General features: G+C 40.5%; 1 protein-coding gene across 1 annotated transcript in view; it reads left to right on the plus strand.

The window, feature by feature from the left end:
- Positions 1 to 25,615, plus strand: part of csmd2 (CUB and Sushi multiple domains 2) — a gene marked incomplete at both ends in the record, with an annotated part of 235,010 nt that overhangs the window by 67,982 nt on the left and 141,413 nt on the right. The window contains 2 exons of the mRNA XM_080515674.1: positions 4,758 to 4,952; positions 9,168 to 9,375. Coding sequence (XP_080371800.1) covers positions 4,758 to 4,952; positions 9,168 to 9,375 — 403 coding nt within the window. The remainder of the gene's footprint in view (positions 1 to 4,757; positions 4,953 to 9,167; positions 9,376 to 25,615) is intronic.

Here is a 25,615-nt window from a genome sequence, read left to right on the forward strand (position 1 = left end):
GAGGTTGGGATTATACGCAGTGGTGTCATGGTCATTGTCTCTGATCCGAGTCCCGGTTGGCCTTGGGGGTCCTCCTCAGGTAGAGTATACATGTTTTACCTGGGTTTAGGTTTGATTTATCTTATAATTGGATCTGGATATGAAGTAAATTTCAGTGTCAAACAGCTTTTTCGATCTTGTATTAGGATTCCTGAATTCACATGCTTTGCGGTGATGCGTTTTTAAGCACTTTCATGACAAATGTGTCCTTCAGTACAGGAATATATAAGCATACCTATTTAGTTTTTTTTCCTTATGAAGGGGAGCATGACAAATAGAGGAACAGGCTTGAAGACACCCAGAAAGAGAGAACATCAGTCTTGTTGGGGTCAAAGGTCATTCCACAATAGACGAGTTTCATAGTACCTCCTCCTTCACTGTCCTTTGTCCTCGTCACCAGGAGTGAGAGGGAGATGAGGAGGAAAAGGGAAGGACTAAAGTAATGTAAGCAGATGATGTGAGGGGCAGATGGTGTGATGAATAGCCGGGCACCTTGCTTACGCTTGTGTATGTGCGTGCTCGTGTGCACGCACTCTCCTGTTTTCTCGTGCTTCAGCCACAGGCCAGTGTGTGTTGTAGAGTGAGCCGCGTTGATGGACGAGGAGCATCGTTTGCCGTTTCAGCAGTGGAAGTGCTTAAAGCATCCCGGCCCCAGGGACGGGCAGTGTCACAATCTCCCATCTCGGTGACTTATGGACCTGCCATGAAGAACACCTAAGGGCTGCTGTTGTCGGGGCTGGACGTGGGGGGTTGGGAGGCAGAAGTTCATGTGATGATGAAAGCCAGATATCCTGGAATGAAAGCGCCTTCCTTCTCTGAAAGAGAAACTGCCTCAGTTTCCTTATGAGCACTGTACAGGTTAAAACTTGTAAAAAATAGTCTGATATATGAAAGCTTGTGCACAGAAGGACTTTAATTGGGACTAATGTAAACTTATTTTGCAAACATTTAAAATTCAGTCTTGTTATTTTCTCACAAGCTCAATTTTTTTTTTGCGTTTCAGTTTTGTTTGTTTTGTTTTAATCCATCTCTGTCGGCATTTTTCCTCCTCATCTTCCATACATTTACGACCTAAATGGAAATGATTGTGATAAATCAATTTTAAAGGCTGCCGGCTTTCCTGAGTTTTGATTCTCATTACGTAAATATTCTGGTAAATGCTGAGTTGGTATATTTGAAGATACATTTGTGTTACACGCTATTGCATGTAAGTTGAAACCAAGTTAGTGAACAAAAATGAGTTTCCTGCCTTCAACAAATATCCGTTTTCGTGTCTGGTTCATCCGTTGGAGACAAATGCGTATTGTTGGAGAATCTCGACAATTCTCAGCCAAGTTATAAAGTGTATTTGCCAGTCCTCTGCTTCAGGCGTAGCCCTGTTCTGGGGATTGCACGAGTAATGGCACTATTAGACTTAATTTACTGCCCAAACTAATAACCTGAAATGAAGAGTGTGATGAGAATATTACACACATGCACACTTCCACGCACGCGCACACACATGCAATCGTTCCGTGCATGCATGCCTCTTACTCGAACATCCCGACTCTGACAGTGCTTTGCCCTCAATCAGTTTTAATGCAATGAAATCAGTCATCCTGTTCATTTGTTGCTCTCTCCGTCACTATTTCTCTCTCTGTCTCTCTCTCCCTCTCACACACACACACACACACACACACACACACACACACACACACACACACACACACACACACACACACACACACACACACACACACACACACACACACACACACACACACACACACACACACACACACACACACACACACACACAAACTGTCATTTTCATCAGCTGTTAAATTGTCTATTTCTCATTCCGGTCTTCCATTTTTCCCAATCCAGAAATAGGACAATCTCTCAGTTATTTGGACTTTTCATCACTGGAAAAGCACAGGTGTAATTAATAACATTCATGAGGGCCTCATTTCATTTAGACATGCCGGCAATTCATGCCAGTAAGCCAGCATGTACAATATCACGGTGTTGAGACTAAATGGACTACGGCTAGTTTTAATATATTTAGTCACACTTGGCTGAAAGTATTCGCAGTGAGAAAGTCCTATATGCCTATAGGCTCCTCCACTTCTGCGTACTTCCTTTCCTCCCCATATGCTGCACACCATGGTGGTGTCTAACCTTACATAGTCACAACCACGGGGATGAGGGACTTACATGCTTGCTAACAGGGCCCCCCACAGCCAAGCCGCTGCATTGAAGCCTCGATATGAGCAGTGAATATGCTAATCAGATGGAGTCCTTGTGCGTATGCTAATCTGGTAGTGATGGAAGGGAAGCTGTAATAACATAGCCTTGACTGGTCAAAATAAAGGCTATGGCACAGTGGAGCCTGAAAATGACAAGTCAGTCTGTCGAGTATGCCATTAGGCCAGTGGGAGAGCGCCCAAGTGCTAACTAGTTATATGAAAGGTAAATATGAGTCGGTTCGCACATCCTTAGTGTGCGAGCAGGTGTTCTGCCTTCAACAGATGATGAAAACACCTGCTATGAAATCAGTGATTGAAATGTACGGTGCCGCCTCGGTATTCCGACCTAAGTGAGTCACTACTGAGTTTAATCATTTGTTCACCTCTTTTGAAACGCATGGGGTTGCTGAAGGCAATGGCTTTTGGCCATTGGGTCCAAAACGGTCCACGAAACCATAAAACTAATTGTAAAAATTCCAAAGAAAACACTGCTTTCTTAAGAGTAGCGGGCGCAAGTTTTTGGGACATTTCACTGTATTTTGCATGAGAAGGATTCCATTAAAATTTGCTATATGTTGAGATTGTAGTCATTTTTCCATAGGAATTCTTTAGTTTTGTGAAAATATAGACATTTCCATCAGGTATACTCTGCATCACACCCAACAAAAACGTATAAGCTTAAATTTAAAGGTAATTATAGTACTACTTGACCTGTCAGGCCCAATTGGGCTACATGGATTCATGCATTCTGCTGTTTCTTTTAAAAAGAGGTTATAGGACGGGTTTGCTTTGTATTGTCGTATTTTTTTATTTTTTATTTTTACTCTGTCACTGAGGTTTACCTTTTTCCAAATCATGAAGACTGACATTGAAACAGCAGTATCTTGCCTTTGTTTTGGAAATTCTCAGTCAACACGCAAACCTTTCACCTTCTCCTCCATGGACACACAGTGCAAATATGAGCACAAGGAGTCAGAATTCATTTCAAACTGTGATATAGCGTCATTCTTTCTCGCACCGCATCTGTGATTATACTGTGGGACACACACACACACACACACACACACACACACACACACACACACACACACACACACACACACACACACACACACACACACACACACACACACACACACACACACACACACACACACACACGCATGTTTTAAATCAAGAACGTAGAGGTCATGTTTGTTGTCTGATGGGTAAACTGGTCACAAACTGTTTGCAGTCTGTTTATTTACCAGCCAGTTAATTCTATGGCTCAAGCTCTGTGGAAAGCACTGTTGGGTAAAATGATTGAGCTGTCCTTGTCAGACCTTGCTGTAAGGAAGTTTTAGCTGTTTTAGAAGGGGGTTGGGGCAACAAACAGAAATTCTGTGAATCATTTATTGGCACTTTTCTATCATATTATGGCTGTGTCAAACATGTTTGTTAATATTGTGCCTTATCTGAACATAAGCAAAGGAAAAAAAATGCATAAATGTATGAACATCTATGGTGGCTTTTGAAATATTTTCTTCCATGATGAACCGAGAGACACCTGATAAGGTAGAAATGGGAATATGGATTGAATGTGATGGAGATGTGCCAGTAGGCCTGTGTGGCTGTGCAGGAGCCATTCTGTCCTCGCCAGAGTTCATCCCAGTCCCTGCGGAGGCACTGAGATTCATCCAAAGTCCAACACATGCCCTGGCCAGGTCCCATGCTGCGTGGGAGTGTGCGACTGGGACTGTGAGCTGGATTGGAAGCAAGTGTGTATCTGTGTTCTCGTGACACACGTTTGGTCACTGCCCATGTTTGCATACTCTGAGGATTTATTATCTGAAATGTAGCGTGAAGAAGGCCATCTTCTGCCACACATTTTGTTTTGCAGCCAGAATGCTGTAGGTTTTACCCCTTTTATACACCGTTATTGTATATCAACAAGGATAGAATGAGTATTCTGTCTTGTCATTTATTAATATGAAACAACTAAATCAAGAGCTTTCAGATACCAGTCATTGGCGAAACTCTATTTGAACTTGATTTGCATAACACAATTAGACAAGGTTCTAACATCAGTGAAGCTGGTCTATTTGTATGCATGTACATCACTGCACTGGCACTGATGTCCAACCTGGCATCTGTGAATAACTGATCTGACTAGCATGATCTGAATCTTATCGTTGCATTCATTGTGTGGTGTTTTATTGACTATGTTATGGATTGTCACACTCTATCTGCAGCTCTGCCACCACACAGAAATATTTGTACAAATCTATAAAGATAAGATTTTTATCTGTGTATATTTGAAAGACAGCCTGGGTCACGAATGGCTCTCTGTGCATTGTTATCGGCTCTTTCCATATCCTATGACTTGTTCAAGTCTCTTGGCAATGCAAACGTGACGAAATGCCGCAGGCTTTACCGCATACTGCCTCATTAACTGCCCCTTTCCACTTTCCCTTTGTTTCTATCCTTCCATCTCTCTCTCTATCTTCCCAGCTCTGCCCAGCTACACTTGTGGTAATCCTGGACAGCTTCACAATGGCCACCAGCAGGGGTCCACCTTCAACATCGGGGACAAAATCCGCTACAGTTGCAGCCCAGGCTTTGTGCTGGAGGGACACACCACCCTGTCCTGCCTTGCCACTTCAGCTGGTACTGCTGCCTGGGATTTCCCCCTCCCTTACTGCAGAGGTATGTAAGAGGAAGCAGGCTTTTGGGCTAAACTTCAGCATGATTTGGTAAACAGACTAAACATTTCTCTGATCTTTCATACCAGTGGTTTTCTAAGAACAATTTTAGTCCACAGGGGTTTGACGGGCAGCACAGGGATGTGTCGCAGATAGTAACAGTTTGTTTTGATGGGCTGTTTTAAAATAAATCATTGATCATATTTAAAAATAGAAGAAGGAAAAAAAGAATCCATCTGGGAAATATCAGTTGACAATAATGCCATTGCAGGGTGAAAACAAACATGTCTGTTTGTTGTCTGTAAAGTCCTTGGAAACCTTTCAGTGATTTAGCTGCTTTTGAAATAGATTATTATTATTTTCACAAGTGAATAACATTGAACACACGTGCACATATTTACACATGCCTCCACATGACCTGACAAGGTTTTCTGTGGTTATGCTGATATCTTATTTACCATGGCAGGACCTCATGTGTTTGCTCCCAGTCAGGTGCTTGTGCCAGTTGTCCTTCCCTCAGAGTTAGCAAGCACCCCCGCGGCAGTGACACCTGCCAGTGTGTGCTGTCTGACCCAAGATGACAGTTCTTGAAAATGGTTCACTCGAGGCAAAAGTCCCACTGTGGTAAAATATTTTTATATTTTCTTTCTCAAGGTTAACGTAAGTTCTTGCGTAAGTAAAACACATTTACACGTTCCAGAGATATGCATTCGTGGACTTGTGTGATCGAGTCTGTTTATTTGTGTTTGTGTGGCCAATGGTCTGTGTCAGCGGGCCTGCTGAGCACACCACTGAGACACTATGCCATCTGCAGCCAGGCCGGGAGTCAGGAAGCCCACATAGGAGCACACATGGCTGGGCTTCATGCGCCAGCACAGTCCCTCCCCACCCAGTCACATGCAGGCACATGCACATGCTTGTGCTCTACATCCGAATAGGAACTTGTTAGTGTGACAATTTCCTAACTCCTTCTTTGTACCAGATTGTGATTCAGATGAGAAACTGAATGTCATGTCACTTCCATGTGTTTTCTATCTTTATTATCCATTAACAAATGGACCTAAACCTATCTCTGTTATTTTCCTCTCTCAAAACCACCCAGTCTTTATCCTGAAATAGAAAAGAAAAACGCTCAAGCACTCAAGGGTGTGATTATGCCACCTTTTTTTCTGTAGAAATTACACGCCAACAAGTTTTAGAAACTAGCAATTTCCCCCTGTGATTAATTGAGGTCTCCTCATGCCACATAAAACTCAATGTGTACACCTGAGTGCCCCTTCATAATGCACAAGTGTATTGTTAATGTCACTCCAATTATAGATCCTGCCCGCATGTGCAAGAGCAGGACTTGCGGTATACTCTGGGAGCAGGCAGACCATTTTGGCAAGTTCACCCTTCTGGACTCAGGAGCATGCAAATGTGCCAGTCCTGTTGGGACAGAGATGAAAGCGAGCCCTCAATGGCACAGATATTGTTTCACATTTCCTGTCATCATACTCAATTTGTTTTCTTAGCCCATAATCAAAAGAAGTACATCACTTATCATCCGGTGAGTGGAGCAATTCTTCCGAGTTTCAGACTACTCATAGTATAAACTCAAGTCATTTCTGAAATGATACCTTTTCTTTTTGCAGCTGCATATTTTTCCATAAAGTGGTTTATTGCTGACAAGTTAAAATGCTATTTCGGATGTATACTGCATCACACTCTGACACAAAAATTTGTGGGTTTTTTGATTGTGCACCCAAGATTGTAATTCAGTTTGGTTTTATGTATATGGCACCAGTTGCAACATTGCCATCTCATGGCACTTTTACAGAGGAAGGCACATGATCTCACATGGGAAAGCACAGGAGACGGAGAATAGGAACAAAAAAAACAAACAAAAAAAAGACCTTTGAACAGGAAGAAACATGTGCACATCCAGGCTCAGAGGTGGAGGCTTTCTGGTGCAACCGGTTCGCAATTGGGGATTGTCTGAGACGGAAAGCAACAAACACGGTGACATCAGAGAGCAAGCTAATCCATTTGCTGCAGACTTGATGGAGACAGTATTGGCACGGATCATGAACTTCCAGTGTCAGAGATGGTGCAGGAAGGTACAGAGAGGAGGAAGTAGACACTACAGGAAAAAGAAACATTGTTAGTGACATTTTACTTATGCTTGCTGTGGATATTGGTGAAAACGAACATGCATGTATATTTAAAACGCATGTGCGTTGCCTGGATTTCCCATGTCTGAGTTACCATGACAATGAGAGGCTTCGGAGCCTCTCCTTACACTTTATGAGACACCATGACATCCTAAGTGACAGCCTAAAAATATGTCCCATTGAACCATGGGAAGATGTCTGACATCCATGATTGAGTGAAAAAAAAAAGGAACGAGTTTCTGCACTTTTCAGTATATTAAAGTGTCGCACAGTTGTTTGGGTTCATATCGTCTACGGTGCAGCCGGTTTTAGCTCGGTTGTCGTTACAGCGCTCGCCTCGGCCAGCCAACGCAGGGAGTGATGGAGACAGCCAAGGTGAGCGAGGGAGTTAGGAGTCAGAGACTTCCCTTCAAGTGTGAAGAAATGGTCCTGTGTGGAATATCAATGCACTTCCTCATCCTTTTTTCAGTCCACATCCCACTTCCTGTCACTCCCAGTGCAACATTCACCTGTCACCCCGCTCGCCATCTCTTTCTTTTCTGCAGTGTCCACCCTCCCTCCGCACTTTTTCTCTGTCGTCCTCACATGTCACCTGTCATCCTCTTCATCTCCTTCTCCTCACCCCTCTGTCGTGGTTTCCTTCCTATTTGAAGTTCACACCTCACAGGTTTCTGCTCGTCTGTACACTCCCCTGCCCTCCCTCTGGGGGGTTGCTGTGGTGACGACTAGATGGATGATAGACAAGATGGGGGTTTTTTTTTTCTGAAATCGCCCCTTCCTCTTTTGAACTCCGCACACAGGTGGCTAGCAACTCATAGTGTAATTCCCCACACAAGCTCACACTTCCGCATAATGCAATCATGTTGCAATGTCATTAAAAATCATCTCTTGATGCGTATCTCCATCCAGCGGCATGTAGAATGTATTGTTCAGTTCACTAATAAACTTATCAGTAGCAAGGCAATTATTCTAACAACACATTAAATGCATGCTTTATTATTTGATGGTCTCTTTAAAGCAATCTTTGAGAGGGAAGAGTAGCTTTGATTACCACAAATCCGAATTAATCAGAATTAAGTCACTTCCCTCCACGTTGCATGAGGTTGCATCATGAGTCCTACCCCGACTCCTGCCGACTGTAAAAGCACTGTAGGGTATTTTAAAATCCAGTGACTGCTGTCTGGCTGGCCCATGGCAAAAACCTTAGACAACGGAACAATATGGTGTAATTCAGTGCACAATTCCATGCCTCTTAGTTCAACAGTTTGTAATTTGGTGCGCAGCGAAGGGATAAATGCTGAATCAGTTTGTCCATGTTATAGGTCTTCATGCTTCATGCATTTCTGGGATCTCATATTCAATGGGGTCTGCAGTTCATGAGACGTTTTGTCAACCCATAGTATTATGTAGTATTAGACAATTACATTGTATTGTATTACATTTTTGTTTTAAAAGTATATCTTATAGAGGACATTTTCTTGACATTGTAGGAGTTATGGAATAAGGTTGACCTCATACTTTATGAGACTTAGATGTTTTTTGCAACAATTTCCTATAGTATTGAAGCTATCCATAATGTCAGGCAGAAGAATGGTATATCATGTCTGTTTTTTTGAATTTCACTTGATTTATATTGTATATTTATAATTTGTTCCTAACTAGTGCAGCATCTCCACTAGACAAATATACAGAAATGAGCTAAGTACAACAATGTTGTATTGAATCATGGGCAATCCTGCAAAAAAACAACAAATCTTGAACTTTAAAAAAAAAGACAGCTTAACAGTATCCAACAGAAAAGTATATGAATATTTGAATACCATCTATCTTCAAAACAGTATCTGAAGTAGTTGTCATCGTGTTACATTTGTTCAAATACACTACTCATTTTAAAAACAGCAGCCAGCTTGGATTCTACATGACGCATTCATACTCTGTTGGGTCACAAATGACTGTTTAAAAATTGCCTGTAAATATTCAATCATCTCGACACTGAATATGCGTTCATCTGTGTTGCTTAAACATTCCTCGTGCAATTTTGTTTTTCTTTACTGTGTACCCTGCAGCGGATGATGGATGTGGAGGGACACTGCGGGGCCAGAGCGGGGTGATCACCACTCCCAATTACCCCACCGAGTATAACAACTACGCTGATTGCACCTGGACTGTGCTGGCGGAGCCGGGAGACACCATTGCCCTGGTTTTCTCTGACTTTCAGCTGGAGGACGACTATGACCTGCTGGAGGTCAGCGGCACTGAGGGCTCTTCACAGTGGTGAGTAGTGAGCATTTTGTCTACAGGGAAATGAAGGGGGGGAGCAGTATTGCAGGATTTGCACATATAAACTTGATCAGAGGAAAGACTTAGACAGAATGAAGTACTGCTGGAAGCGTACAGCCTTCGTAAAGGTCCCGAGCAGCGGGATCATCGCGATCGCAGAAGTGTTACTGTTCGTGTCCTCCAACAGCAAATCGACAGATAACAGTAACTCATCTGACAGGCTTTGTCGCACTCTGCTTCGGTGTATCATATGCTCTGTGGCTTTAAAGTGTAATTTGAACACTCGATCTTGGTCACCCACTCTCGCTCTTTCTCTCAATTACTCAGTCTCACACAAACACACATGCTCAGCTCTAATGATGAAGAGGTAGGATATCCTGGCGTCAGTGTGGGTCTCTCACCATCTGTGGCAGCTCCTCCTCTCTCTGACAACTCTCTCAGCCCAGGAAGTAATTAGTGAGCTCGATTACCACCACCAGCCGTATCGTGTCGTTTCACCTACACTCGCATGCAATCGCGCAAACAGAGCGGCGTCCATATGGGCACAAATGGCTATACATACTTTCATCCAGACTATATACTTGCACCGGTGCTTTAAGAAGTTTTTGGCACTTTTTCCTCTTTAAGTGGACAGATTCATTATTTTTATGTCAGGAAATTTTTTTTTTACCATTTGTGAATAGTAAAAAATAAATAAATTGATGTTTGACAGTTCAGGAGAAAATATACAAACAAACATAAACAAAATAAGGCCTTGGAGTTTGATCTACAGGCTGTAAGTAAGAATGGACAAGTGGTGACCTCGCTTAACCTGTTAAACACTCAAGGCAGGAAGATGGAGATTGAGGTAGAGAACTCTTGATAAAGAGAACGGGTTAAGAAAAAAATATGTATTCAGTCATCTCAGAGCAAGACGGCCCTTGGAAATAACATGTCGCTTTCACTTATTCATTGTTTAGTTATGCTGAAGCACGTTCTGATAAGAACTTGATTGACTGTCTCAAAATGGAGATTTCTGCACTGTAGCCTGTTATTAGCCTCGTTGAATCTCCTCTTAGCCAGCGGGAAGTTGATCACTTCCCAAACTCCTTGAAATCGCAGCCTGACTATGCTTGTTTTGCACATTTCACAATGTCATCAGCTTGTTGTCCCACACTTAGTTGGCTCTGTTGGCATGTTGGGTGGCCAAATATCGCTACAGATTTTCAATCGTTGTAATTGTTGCCGGAGGTACGCAGAGTTGTGCACCTGAGGCACAGCTGAACTGTCGGAGAAAAGAAAAAAGGGAAAACAGTGGAAGGTAAGTGAGTTGAAAGGAGAAAGAAGGGCTGTTGGCAAGCGATACAGCATGCCAGTCACAGTTGATCATGCACATTGGAAGGAAAAGGCAGCACAGGGGACAGAGGACACCGTGCAGACGTGTTGGCTCGCCTCTATTCTTTCAGTTTTGTTCTTATGCTGGCTTGAGTTTCAACCACTTACCACAACTTCAAACATCTTGTCCCAACACTAGACACACTCACCAGCTAGTTTTCAGCAGAGATATTTTTGCTCTAAGGTGTACAGGTGGCTTGAAACAGAGAATTTCAAAGAGAGCAGGACATAGTAAGAACAGCATATGAAAAAGAAAAAGTGTGGTGGAATTACTATATCCAAGCTTGTGGCCAAATATTGTGCTCATTGAAAGTTTAATCTGTTGAATGACTAACTAGTGTTTAATGGCTGTGGATTACTTTTTTTTCCTCTTGTGGCTTTTAAACACTTGTCTGTGTTACAAAAAAAAGTACAAGTCAGTGCAATTAAGTTCATTATGCCTTTAGTTTGTTCATTAGTATGTTGCTTTATTATTCTTTCAAGCAAGCAGGTTTTAAAACATACATTTGATTTTGTAAAAGCCTACTTGCATTAAAAGAGGAAAGCAAATTATTAATATTCAGGTCAGTTGTTACTTATAAAGGAAGTTGTATTTTATTGTATTATTTTTATTATATTTTAGGATACATTTATATATTTAATCATGTGGTTTTACATTTAAACAGTGGTGCACAATTCAAATACATTTGGTACTTTTTCATTGCTTTGGGAACTCATTAAGTGGCTTGGACAAAATGTCAATGTGGTTTTGTGTGATTGCTACAGATTTCTGTCACAAGGGCTTTCCCACCACCATTCTAGCTATTTGGTCATTGCTGTTTTAGTTTTAGGGAATGTATTGATTATGACCTGACAGATAATTTGAGTGGTACATAAGGCAATATAGGGCAAGGTTACATGCTTTTGTTGTGTTTGTGTCTTTCAAAAAACACCCCAAAATTTACTGATCTTAGTTGTTTTCAGTTTAGTTCACTTTACCGACCAGAGCTTTGACTGGAAGTGTTTCAGTATGAGCTTTGAGGAAATGCAGTGGGGGAAAAAAGCCATAAAGACTGGTTTGAAGGAATGTGGTGGAGGGAAAGCTTGGTGAAAATGCAGAGTGAATTGAGCCTCCGCTTGGCAGCATCCTGACATGAGCTCTCCGGTATTGCCTACACAAGGGAACACATTACCATTAGAGTGTTTGTAGCCGCATTGATTTTTATCCTCATCAGCATCCACTATGAGGCAATGTAAATAACATCTGATAAATGCCAAATCTTCATTCACCGACTTGCTACTAAGTGGAATTCACAGCTATTTGACTTGTAATTGTCTTGTAATTGTCAATTGTTTTACATAGCATGACATTACATTTTCATCCAAACAAGTTCTTCAACACTAGGAAAACTGTAAGTCGAAATATTGCCATTATTTGATTGCACTATTTTACAGAAAGTGTTCAACAACAATATATGGGTCTTCATTATCCATCATGATAACTTTTCCAAAGTCTATAAAACTGTATTACCTTGAGGTTTTTATTCCGCACCTTACATTTTTTTTTTTTTTTTTCCATGTATCCAACTCTGACAACACAAAGCTCCCTGGATAAATGCAACTCAGTTCTTTCAGTTAGAAGATATAAGAGCCCAATGAGTTTTGATCCCTGTAGGTCGCTTTGTGTGCTTTCTTCTTTCTTTTAACCCTACACCCTGTGGACTCGAGACACTGACATTTCGGGAGTGTCTGGATTATCCCTGCAGTGCTGATGTGTGTCAGTCTGTTCCAGCCCGTCTGTGTGTATGTTTATATGAGCGAGACAGAAAGAGAAAAAAGGAGCTGTTGGAGGAGAGGAGAGAACACTGGATTTATATTGATTGGCTGTTAGGTTAGCTCACCTGAGAGTGAGTGAATGGTCTTTGGAAAAGCGTTTTAAGTCCAGAGGCTGTTTTCTGTGGTTTCCAATGGGAGCTACAGCAATATGAGTGTTTCGTGTTTGTGGGGATAAACGCCTTAACTTTTGTTTTGTGTTTTCAAAGACGCAGGGGAAGTTTTCTCCCACATCAGATATCAGTCAGGATTAATGGCTCTCCACATTCAGTTTTAATATGCCTCCAAATGATTCTTTTCCAGACTGTTGTCGATATTGGCATGCATGTAAATAATGCAACAGGAGCATGTTTATATTTACACCTGTATGCAAATATGTTGTGTGCTTGCCAATTGCTGTTCACCATGGGGGTGACACATCCGTCCCTCATACTCTCTCAGTGGGACTTCACAGCAGCTTGTGTCACATCAAGCTGTTGCCTGTCAGGTGTACTTTCCTCTCCAGTTATAAAGCAGGAGCAGTCAAAGTGTGGGTCGAGGTGGATGGGAGCGAAGAATTTTTTATGACCATTTTATTGCATGGTAGCAGAAGAATAAGCAGTTGTCCACTTATGATCCCTTCACGTTTATTGCTTGAAAATGTAATTTAATGTACGTTCCGGTGCAAAGGCAGTCATTTTCAGCATGAGAATACAGAGTATTGGTAGAGTATGCCGGGGCATTTTTGCATGGATGCGTTTTAAATAGGCTTTGCAAGATGGTTGAGTGGGTGTCAGTGTGAATTCTGAATACATTTTTATCCATTTATTATGCTGTGGCCTGTTTCTCACAACACGGACTGTTGGGAGTAAAGAAAGCATTTTGCTCTGGAGCTTTAGCCGTAATTCACCAGGACATCACTAGTCTGGTCACGTCACTTCGGCATTTCTTTCCCCTTCTCTGTCTCTCCCTGTCGTTCTTCGCCCGTGTCTGTTTCTCTCCTTCTGCTGTGTAGGTGCCATCGAGCACAAGTGGATAGTTTGGTCTAATGATGGTCTATAGGCTTTACTCATTTACTGTAAGTGGTATGCTTATCATAAAACCCATATATAAATCTTCCAAAACATACGTAAGCTAAGAATAATGACAAACATGCAGTGCATTTTGACATTAGTGTGTGAGATGCAGCTCAAAGTATCAGAGCAGTTCGTGTCGGAGGATTTGCTTTCGAATTGTGCATTAACAAACACTGGTGACTGTTGACGCATGTGTTTCTCTAACTTTACACATCTGCTACAAAAAGATTACTGAGCGAGCTCATGTAGAGATAAACACTGACTGAGATAGAAATGTCTCGAGGCTGATGTGAAGAATGGTAATGAAGCTGTGACGCTTGTCAAGGATCATCACGTCAAAGTCCCTCATATCGTGCTCCGAGGGGTTTTATATGCATGTACGTCCATCGCACCTTCTCATGTTCTCATGCAGCTTCACCTTTGAACGGATCAGGGTTCAGACGCACCAACCTTTTAACCTTTTGTTACTTCGCCCCCCCGTGGACACATCTACATAAAGTTGCTTTGCTGTGGTTCTATACACCTGCAGTAGAAGTTTCTGAAATGCAATATTGTATTGGTTTGTTATGGTGCTGCCTTTGTATTATCATTGCGTTGGGCTTTCTATGAAACACAGAGACAGAGGTATTTGTATTCCGGTCATGTTTGCTTTATACACACGCTGACATTTTCACCATCACACCTAATGATGCAAACATAGAAACACAAGGTGCTTTGACATATATTGTGCTTCTTAACTCCCAGAATAACTATGTGTTGAGCGTAATACAACCCAATGAATCACACTAACCAGGACCATTGGAAATAGTCCCTAAAAGTCGCATTGAATCCCTCCTCCACCTCCTCTCTCTATAGCAAACTGGAAAGCTGTGTCAACCACATCCCTATATAACGTCACAATTAAAAACAATAGAGTTCTACACCAAGAGAGTCTTCTAAGCATTTGCCTGTGACATTCTCTCACCTTTGCTGGCGTCTCGCCTCGCTACTTTGATGTAAAGCCATTGTGTTCATGTAAAGCCATTGTGTTGTGTGGTAGCTCATAGGACAGACTTAAAACTTTCACGAGAGAGGGCAACATCCCCTTGACCTGGCAGTTTTAAAATAGCTTTAGCGATCTTGAAAGAACTGTCTCCAAAACCCAATGTGTCAATTTTCAGTTTTCATTCAGTCTCTCAGTTGTCAAAAAACTTTTTCCCCAATTTGTACTTTTTTTTTTCTTTTTGTATTGCTCACTGTATGCTTTACACAGCGGCTGTTGGCTTATTAGTCTTGGCTTGACCAGTGGATCAATAGCCCTCGTTGCCAGTCGTTCCACTATGATCCTGCAAAGTCTTGTTTGTCTGAGTCAGGATTTATTAACAGCAGCACTTGGTTGACGACTCAATCTGGTACGTGTCATCGATCAAAACAGCATTGATGATGAACTTTGCACCACCCGCCAAGAAATTCTTCAGTGGAACATTATCTCCAACACCTGGTGCCATGCTGCAGATTGCTCCCCCCAGCACTCAATGCCACAATACTCACTCTGTCACGTCGCCGAGGCTGAGAGCTTAGAGGAGAAGAGCGCAAGGTTAACAAAAATGGGCCAAAGCTTGCCTGTGTGTGCGTGTGTGTTTTTGTTTGTGTGTTTTCTCAAGGTGAAGCCTATTTCAGCTGCATTGTCAATGCCATGCCACAGCAAATGGGGAGTATTATATTTTTTGTTGATTATATATCATTAATTGTCATTGATCGTCTGTGTTATGTTGGGAAAACAGCAGGTGCTGCAGTTTACTTGCCAATATTTAGTCTAACCTATAAACCAGCTCCCCTGAGGCAGGCAGCCTGGATAGCAATGTGTTTGTGTAAGCATGTCTAGCCATGTGTTACCTCACCCCTCCTCTTCCAGTGACACCAGAGAACACGCAGAGGTTGGAGGTAATGGGCCACAACAGTGTGTCCCGACTGGGTGTCTTTTTAGTTGTTTTTACTAAGCACTGCACCATTGGGATCCAATCTGTCGCTTTTAACAGTCCCACAGATGCACTAATGGCTTATGATTTGTACACAGAGACATAGTTTAAGTTAGGCACATTGGTGCCTCAGACCTGCAAATGGATTTGGAGCTTTTTTGAGATGCATTATTCTATTTATGCTACCAAATAAGTGAATAAATACAATAATAAAACGCTTGTCATTATATCCTATTAGGGGAATTGAAAACTGGATTCATGTCTCCAGCTTAGTCACAACTTTACTGTGGTACATTTATGACAATAACAACATTTGTTTGTGAATAATCCGCTTATCCAAGGGTTTTTTTTTCTTTATCTGTAATCCCCCAAACATTACGAAGCCTCTTTGCCCAACAGTCTTCTTACTTATTTTCTAATTATTTTGTATTATTAAAAGTAATTCTGTAGATGCCCCATAATCAGTATTGTTAAAAATGTTGTTGATTTCTGTATTTTTCATTATCTCTCTTGCCTGTGACAAATATTTTCCACTGTTTTGTCATTTCACAGCTTGAATCACTTCATGTCTCAAGTGTGGCTAACAAAGAAAAAAAAAACTCTTATGTTTAAAAAATATCTATCTATCTATCTATCTATCTATGTATCTATCTATCTATCTATCTATCTATCTATCTATCTATCTATCTATCTATCTATCTATCTATCTATCTATCTATCTATCTATCTATCTATCTATCTATCTATCTATCTATCTATCTATCTATCTATCTATCTATCTATCTATCTATCTATCTATCTATCTATCTGATTAAAGATGACTGGAAATTGCAGTTGACTCCGACTTTAGTCAGCACTTTCATTTCATGCCAGATTTTTTTTTTATTTACCTCAGCCTCCCTGCAGGATTCAAAGAATGGCCTGGTCCATTTCCCTCGTTTCCCTTCTTTTTTTTAATACTGCCCTCTTTCAAAATGACAACAAAACGACGCTGACCTCTTTCACCCTTTCTCTAAGTATGTGATTGGGTCAGAACACAAAGTGTCACATGGGGTCGAAGGCTGTCACACTGGCCCATTAATCAGTCACAATAAATAGCCCAGGTAAAGCAGACGGGAGAGGGACGCACAAGACACCATTCTTTGGAAGAAAGAAACGCATAAGATGGGTTCGCTGTGACAGAGCAGTCAGTGGATTGTTGAAGAGCAGAAGTGTCAAACACATTTTAGTTGAGGGGCCACATACAACAGAGTTTCATTTTGAGCTGGCTCGACCGATAAAATAGTGCCTTAATAACCTTTAAAAGCAGAGTATATGTGATGAAAATGACAATATTTTCACAACCAACAAACAATTACTACATAAAACAACTATAATCTCAACATAAAGCCAATTTTATTGATAGCCTCTGGTGTAAAAATACAGTGAAATGTCAAAAAACAAAAAAAAAGAACAACAAAGAAATTCACCTGCAGCTGATGAATTATGCATGTTTGAGAAAAAAACATTGCCTGTAATGAGGTAGCTCACTTTCATGGCAGCATTACCTCTCAGTATCTCTGTTTAGGTCTTAGTGTTGTGTCTTAAGAAATGTGTTAAAATAGCCCATGTTTCCTGTGACATATTTACAATTTGCTGGGTGGTTTAACGGGCTGGACACGAGCCTATTGCATGACAGTTTTGCCCAATGAACCTTATGTTTGACACCTATGTTGTAGAGGATATTGGGTGCAGCAATTATTGGTTGTAATGGCAGGGCACTAAAAGTACAGGAAGCATCATTTTAATGCTTTAATCATTTCCTTGCTTCCGATCACAGTGGCAAACACACACATGAACTTGATTGGGTTCAGCCACTCGGTAAACTTACCCAACGGGTAATGACAAGCTGTAGGAAGTCTCAAGATTCATAATATTTGTAGGCAGGGGGATCATGCGTTTTAAGCAAAAGAGATTCAGAGAAGTGACGAGACTAGTAGGGGGGTGGGTTTTTTATTTTTTTTTACAAACCAGATTACCATATCTTTTAACCCTTTTTGTTTTAAGTCCTTTTTACTGCAATTACTTTTCAAATCGAGACAGCGATGGCAAGGGAATCTAGTTCCTTTAAACATTTAAATTGAAAGCAGGCAATCAGAATTTTATTGATGACCAAAAGGACAGTAATGTCTTTATGTGGGGAGTGACCATACTGCAATGAAAGCAGAGCAACTTGTCCCACAGCATCTCTTGAGAGAATGGAGATGTCTGATCTGGGTCAATATTCAACCACAAAATATCCCATCTCAGTCTGTAATCTTGCCTGTTCACAGATGCAAATATAACATCAAAGAGTACAAATACATACATTGCCTTCGCCATGAAAAAAGGGGGCCTTCTCAATGAGTAATTTGACATGATAACATTAGCCGCGGGCGCCACACAATTTCCTGTATTACCAATGCAAATGTGGTTGTTTTTGTTGAATCAAGCACGGCTGTGATGACACGAGTAGAGCAATCAGCTGTTTGTAGACAATGATGCTTGTATTTAATAAATACATAAAACACTCAAACCTGCATTGGTAAATAGTAAAAAAAACAAAAACAAACCATGAATCATTGCCAGTCTACATTTAGTCCCTCACACCCTCCTTATTTTGGACATTTTGCCAGATATAGAAAAAAAGACAGCAAATAGGGCCCCTTTGGAAGAATGACCCCTCAGACAACTCATGAAATACTCCTATGCTTTTGGGGTGGACACTTCATTACTTGTAATGAAAGGAGAAAATAGGAATTGCTTGAGGAAAATGAGCCAACCTGCAGGTGAAATAATTCAAGGACTTCATCATATGACTGTTATGTCTTCGTTTCCTTTGGGACAGTGTGACAGGATACCTGTGCGGTATGAGATTTAGTCTAGTCACTATGAAATCACTTCTCATCTGGTTCTGCTGTTTGAGTTTGAGAGAGGCTATGAAATTCCCTTCCTCTTCCCATTCATGAGAGACCATCTATTTTTTCTTTTTTTTCTTTTACTTCAGGTGACGCGAGGTCAACCTGAATGTATTTACAGAGGAACTTTTTATGAACTCTAGTGAACGTGCCTTGACCAGCAATTACAGGCCGCAGGACAGCGTGCCGACATAAAAACTCTCCTCAAGCGCATCAATAAAGACAGGGAGGCAGTAGGTGACAGGAAATGTTAGATTCGACCATAAGAAAGCTTCAGCTGCTGTGGGGAACCTATGGAGGGAAAGTCAATGACTTCATTTAATACTTGTTGGAATTCATCATGGTGATTGTATCAGAAGTATTGATCCCACACAGTTTTTTGTTGGTTTGTTTTCAAGCTCTACAGAAAAGATTACTCTTTTGAGAGCAGAACATGATGAAAAAAAGGCAAAAACACACAAAAAAGCAATTGCTTCAGAGTTTTTCACAACTACTCTGCAATTTTGGAATCATTATTCTGGTAATGTATTGCAATGAGTTAAAGTTGTCACTTCATTAATGTTTTCAGTTTTCACTTGAAAACGTTGTGTAAACAGAGCCAAAAATAGTCTCCAATTCTCCAGTTTTTTTTTCCCCCAGGTTCAGTGAGATATATTTTAGATGTTCTTCTTTCCCCCTCCCTTTAATAACTGGTTATACTCGCTGCAGATGTGGCTTTTCCCTCCTCAGGGGTTAAGTAACGCGCTAAAGCGATACGGCGGTTATATGATCCATTAGCCCCCCTCTGTAAGTGGGTTTTTGCTTGGTGGAGATTTTTGGAGAGTGCCAGAGAGGTGTCAGTATCATATTGATCCCACAGTGCCGCAATCTTTCTTAATCCCACTCTCCCCACAGACAGAAATGAGACGGAGGCAAAGACAGAGAGACATGAGTGGAGGGGAAAAAAAAGAAAAAGTTTTATCCCTTCACAACTCTGATAAAATATGACTTTGGTTGCGCGACATGCACTTTTCAAGTAATTCTCGCAATCAAAGTGAAAACATATCCTTTCTCTTATCGTTCATAGTTAATAGTTGATTACTGCAATTAATGAGTGGACATATACATGCACCTACATGCTGAACACGGAATCACTCCACTGTGTCGAGTGTGCTCATTGCACCATTCTGTCTCTTTCAACACAGAAGCTACGTGCCCGCCAAGGGTGGCGGGTGCCTGTTTTTTTTTTTTTTCTTTTTTAATTAGATGTTCTGATTAGAAAGCAATGACGTGGCTTGCAAAGAGGAAGAGAGAAAAAAAAATTAAAATAGGGATTAGTCTGGTCTGGGACTCATGTAGACAGAATTAACGGCTAGTGTTGCCTGCCTCTATCAGCTGCAGATCAGTGTTGCTAATATCACTGTGTTATTAGCTGCACTATCCTTCCCAACTGTGTGATAACGGAGGATTATGGAAGGTGCTGTGGTCAGTGAACCAGGAAAAAGCTGTGTGGTTTGTCTTAGCATGGCTAATTGTTTGCATGGATGATATGAATCAGGGATTTGGGATAAAGCTGATCCTTTGACAGAGGGCCAACTTTTGGGGCCTATGCTGTAGTTGAATAAAAAAAAATAAAAGCATGCATGAACCTACATACAATTTGATGTTGTTTGGAGACGTACAGATTTTACCTCCAAACATGAGACACACGTTGGCATGGGTTTTGCCATTTGGGTCACGTTTGGTGTTGCAGGTCTTTCTGTGCATAAAGCACGTTCTCCCTGTGCACATGTGACTTGTTTCTCCCGTCTAATACCAGTATTAGGTGGATCGGTGTCTCTCGATTGCACTCGGCCTGTCTGTGTGTGTCTGTGTTTGCCCTGTGAATGATTGGTGACCTGTCCAAGTGTGTCCTGCTTTCACCCACAGTCAGCTGAGTTCGGTTCGCAACCCTGAGTCATACTGTCGAGGTACAAAATATCAATCGATTGATCCAAACACTGAGCAGACACAATAATTGGCTGTTCTTCTATGCTGTTTTGTACGCATGCACGTCATTAGGATGTTCTGTGAATTAGCGTGTTGTTTGATACTGTCGTTTGCTTCTTGATGTGTTTTTAAACGGTGACCAGCTTCTATCCACTCTTAAAACAAATTCTCATGGGATGTGGTAATGAACTCTCCATCTCTTTCATCTGTTCTGTATGTCCTCTAGATGTACAGTTTTCAAACAAGTTCCCTTAATAATGCATGGAAATATTAATTGTTTAATATGCAGTCCTTGATTAGGAAGTGGCCTTTTTAACTGCAGAAGACTTAACAGATTGCATGTAGGACAAGGATATCTCAGTGATGTATTATTGGCTAATTTCTGCATTGAAAAAAGTGCTGTTATGAATTTACTAGGTCAGCATAAATTGGCGTTGGCACTCTTGCATTACATCTGTTGGATTAATAAATAAAGCTGTAGGCTAATTATCTGCAATACAGGGAGAAACTTTCTGATTTCCTTTTATATGCTTGCAAATTCTATTAGCAATGTAAAATTCAAATAAAAAGCCCTGGACTTAAATGTGCCTCCCCGAATAATGTGGAAAATGTCAGATATTATTCAAGAAATATATATCTTGGTAACCCTTTGCTCCAAAAACAGTTTCTCCCTTTCTTGCGTTAAATAGCCCTTTGCTTCAACCTATTATCCTGTTATTAGAGTTTTATCTTTAAATGGTATCCATTGGTATTTGAGATGAGAAACGAAGCATTCCTACCCCTCTAATGTTGCATAAATAGCACCATTAGTGTAAAGCAGATAAATAGTGTTGGTGTGGGCCTGTTGTGCCTCGTTTTGTCTTTTTGTGGAAGCCAAATGGAGAGAAAGAAAGGGTTAGCTGTCGGCTGAATGGCAACTAAAACTTAATCCATTACCTGCTATTCATTCTTTAGACGTTTGCCTTCATTCTTCATCATTTGTCAACTTGGGTGTATCTGTTCCTTTGTGTTCTTCAGTGTTTGCTTCACAGCTGCTGCTTCTCCTTGGATTTCCTAATTAGCCTTCTGTAAGCCATCCTATTTTATGCACTGTAGTTCAAAAATAAAGTACTTCTAAATTCTGGATTGGATATTGGGGGTTTGATTTTGTGCACAATCCTGTTTGTCTGTATTTGGGATTTTCTGTTGGATTCTTGAAAGGAAAAATGTTGAAGCTCTTGAATTAATCTTTCCTCTACTTTCCTCTACTCGACAGTTGCCAATTCAATCCCATTTGGGAGATTCTGTAAGAGTCCATATCCTGTGAAAAACAAAGTTAACATGTAAAGGTGCTCGCAAAAGGAAATCTTACAGTATTATTCTCTTACCATTCTTTTTTCTTTTTGTCTTTCTGCCCCTGTGCCATGTTCTCGATTCCAATCCTTGGCCTGGTTCGGGCTCAGAAAGCCCCACAGCAGATTAGCTCAGGCTTTAGTTGTGGTCCTGACATCAAAGGTGCATGAAGAGAGAGAGAGGAAACTGCAGAGAGGCAGAGACGTGGGACAGCAAACCTTGGCACCAGTATGGAAGGGGTGAGGGGAGGACATGGAGCGAGGCCGAGGATGGAGAGACAGTGAAACAGCTGCTAAAACATAGACATTGAGAAGAGGGACAGCAACCTAATGAACATATGGAAAATATTCATATAGTGTGATTATACTTTTATCACACCTTGTCTATAACGAGATGGGGTTGAATTCCAATCTGAATCATATAAACAATAGCATGTTTTTTTTTTTAGGTTATGCAGTGTTTTGCTACTTTTAAAAGGAAAACAGACTACTAATTCTGAAGTATGTCTCCTGTTTAATGTACATTTTCTGAATGTTTTGGAAAACAGTGTCTACACAGAAATCACAAAAATAATGTAGTTGACATGCCTGGCCACAAGTGAGCACTATTGATTGTTTTTGTAATAAATCCACAGAATAGCGCACTATTAACATTAACAACGGTGAGTGTATGGCAGAACTATTTAGTATTTTAAGATATGTGAGATATATTTAAGATGTAATACTGTCATTTCTGGACAATTGCGTGCACCGGAATATAAGCCGCACCCACCAAATTTAAAAAGGACAACAGAAAAAGAAATATCGGAGTTACATGATGCGCCTGAACGCATCACCCACAGCTGCATGAAGCCCGTTAACTCTTAAAAAGCTGAGTCTTAGTAGTGGCTTATCGTACGGAAAGTACAGTATATATATATTTACGAAGATATAACATTACCCTCCCACAGACAATATACTGCAAGACATACTGACAAACAAACTTGCATTTTTTTTTTTACTTTATTGGGTCCCCAGTTGCATTAAAGGTGCTCTGCTTTTGAAGTGGCACTTTTAGTTGCAACCACAGTCAAGCGAGGTTAAACCTTTTATAGATAGCGTTCAGTAAAACATACTTCCTTATGAGTCAGAATTGAATGCATTTTTTTTTCTTCAACTTTTCATTTTTTTTCACATTTTGAGATTGTCCAGCTAGTCTTGTAATTAAATTGATTTGTTGTGTCCAGGGACTGTTGTGCGGCAGAACACATGATGCTCCATGTAAAACAGTTGAGACGTGTGGCAGAGGAGAGACTGAGCCCACGTTTAAGATACACTGGTTTCCATGGTAACCTTCCGCAGATGGCGTTGGTGGTTGCTGCTCATTACTGTTTGTTGTCTATTTGAGTGAATGTGACTTATAAAAACAAAACAAAACATGAAAACGGCACATGTAAGCTGTTTGAATAAGAAAGTCTAAATGGCATTTTTGTAATTGTTTTTTTCTTCTTGAGTTATAAGTTACATGAATGTCCTCTCAGTTACAGCTCAGATACATTGAGCAAAGCACACACAACTTTGGAAAAAGCTTTATATAGTGCATAAAATGAGTTTTTCAGGATGGAGATTAAGACTTTTTTTCTGAAAGAAACAATGTTTTCATCATCTTTCCATTCAGTGCATTAAACAAACAGGATTTTAAAAAGTTTCACAAGTCAAGTTATAAAAATATTAAAGTATCAAAACATGAGGACATTATTTTTTTTTTAACATTTATTTATTAGTCTGTAAAACAATCTGTCCCTCAGCCAAGCTTGAAAAGTGAATATTGCACTGTCCTTCATTCAACCATTTGTCAAGCTTTAGGATGGCAGGATTTTAAATTTGACTTTTTTTTTTTTTTAACTTGCAATATGAATTTTACGTAGAATTTCTACTGTTTGCTTTTGAGTTTCTTCTGAAATAACAAATCTTGGTGTTGGAAACTGCTATGGAACCTGTCCAGGAATGTAAATGTAATGAGTTATATTTTTTTCAATATTTAATAGAACTTCTGACTTCATCATGTGAGAAGAAATTAATGATTCAGCAAACAAAATAGGAGCTAATTAATATTAAAAAAGAAAATTCCAGGTTTGAAAAAAATACATCTTTATTTCGGTTCCAATGCAATTGAAACCAGTAATAAATAGATAAAACTGAATCCTTTCACCAGGCCACAGCCAGACTCTTTAATTTGTGTGTTATTGCCTTGTCGATCTATTAACAAAACGGCAATTTAAGTCCTTCACCCAGAGATTAGCACAGTATTTTGCCGAACAGGTTACATCGACCAGCACCCAGCTGGTGGGGGATGTGACAGTCGCTCCTCCATGTGTAAATCAGGCTGGTATTAGAAGTATATTTTTGGGACTCAACACACTGGCGTCGCTGTATGAGGATCAACAGAGGGCTGAAGGATGCATTTTTAAATCTACATTTCAAATGTGAAGCTGCTTTTCTTGCAATTTTTTTTTTTTTTCCTAATGTAACTGAGCCATGATGGAAACTCAGGATTTGAAAGGGTTGGACATAATGATTTCTACTCAATTATCACTATCTCCTGTCTTGCACATGCTCATAATCAATTCCAGGGATACATAAATACAGAGTCCTGAATTGAATCAGTATTCCCTGGATATATGACTGTCACTCATTCATCCTTCTCTGAGGCAGACGTGTGTTCACAGAAGTGGTGATTTTGAGGATAATAATCAAGCACACACTTCTGCTCAGGGAGCTTTGTGGCAGATCTCAGGACAGGAAACGTGTGAACATAAACACACACGCGCACGCACGCACGCACGCACGCACGCACGCACGCACACACACACACACACACACACACACACACACACACACACACACACACACACACACACACACACACACACACACACACACACACACTCTTGCACTCCTGCCTACAGTGCCAGTGATATATCTGGAGCAAGATGATATTTGGGTGCTCATAAAAGTCACACCATTTATTCAACTGTGGCTAATTGAGTCCAGTGGGGTTGTTTGTTGTGAGGTTTTTCTGTGTGAGAGAAGTAAAAAAAAGAAATTGGACAAAGCTTCAAATATATGCTCATATGATTTATATGATATTCACAGTATCTTTTCCTCACTCCGTTCTGGGTCGTAACATCTATGTTGGTCCTATTGTAGCAAGAAATCAATGTTTTCTTTAACACAACATTGTATTATATTACAATGCACTGACATATTTGAATTCTTAAGAAATGTTTGCACTTCTGCCAAGTGAATGCCATTGATTTTATTTTTAACCTGAGATTGCAAAGCATATCCTTGTTACTGTAGTGCGGTGTCTGCCTGTGCTGGCTAATGATCTCAATTGGGTATTACTTCTGGGATGTCATATCACTTAGAGATGCAACGTTAGTCATTGTTTAGACAGCGCGGACTGTCATGTTGTGCTCAAAGTGATAAAACACAGTTTGATTACCTTGGCTAAAACAAATGGGCTGGCATTGTTCTGGTGGCTTGTTTACAGACAATGCTTGTTTCTTGTGGGACGATGTCTCACAAATATGAGTGAGGCATACTGCAGGTTCCTATGCAAGAAAAATAGGACAATTGCGCCAAAAAAACTGAACCTGTGAAATGGTAGTTGCTTTTTTTTGTTTTTTTGCTTGCTATATATCATCTAATGGATCCATCTTTTTGAGAAAACAAAACAAAACCCAATGGGCTCTGCCCTTTTGTAATTACATTTTATTTGAGCACTGAGAAATTTATCTTTACTACTTCTGAGAAGC

This window comes from Blennius ocellaris (genome assembly GCF_963422515.1).
Source record: "Blennius ocellaris genome assembly, chromosome: 20".
Taxonomy (NCBI): Eukaryota; Metazoa; Chordata; class Actinopteri; order Blenniiformes; family Blenniidae; genus Blennius; species Blennius ocellaris.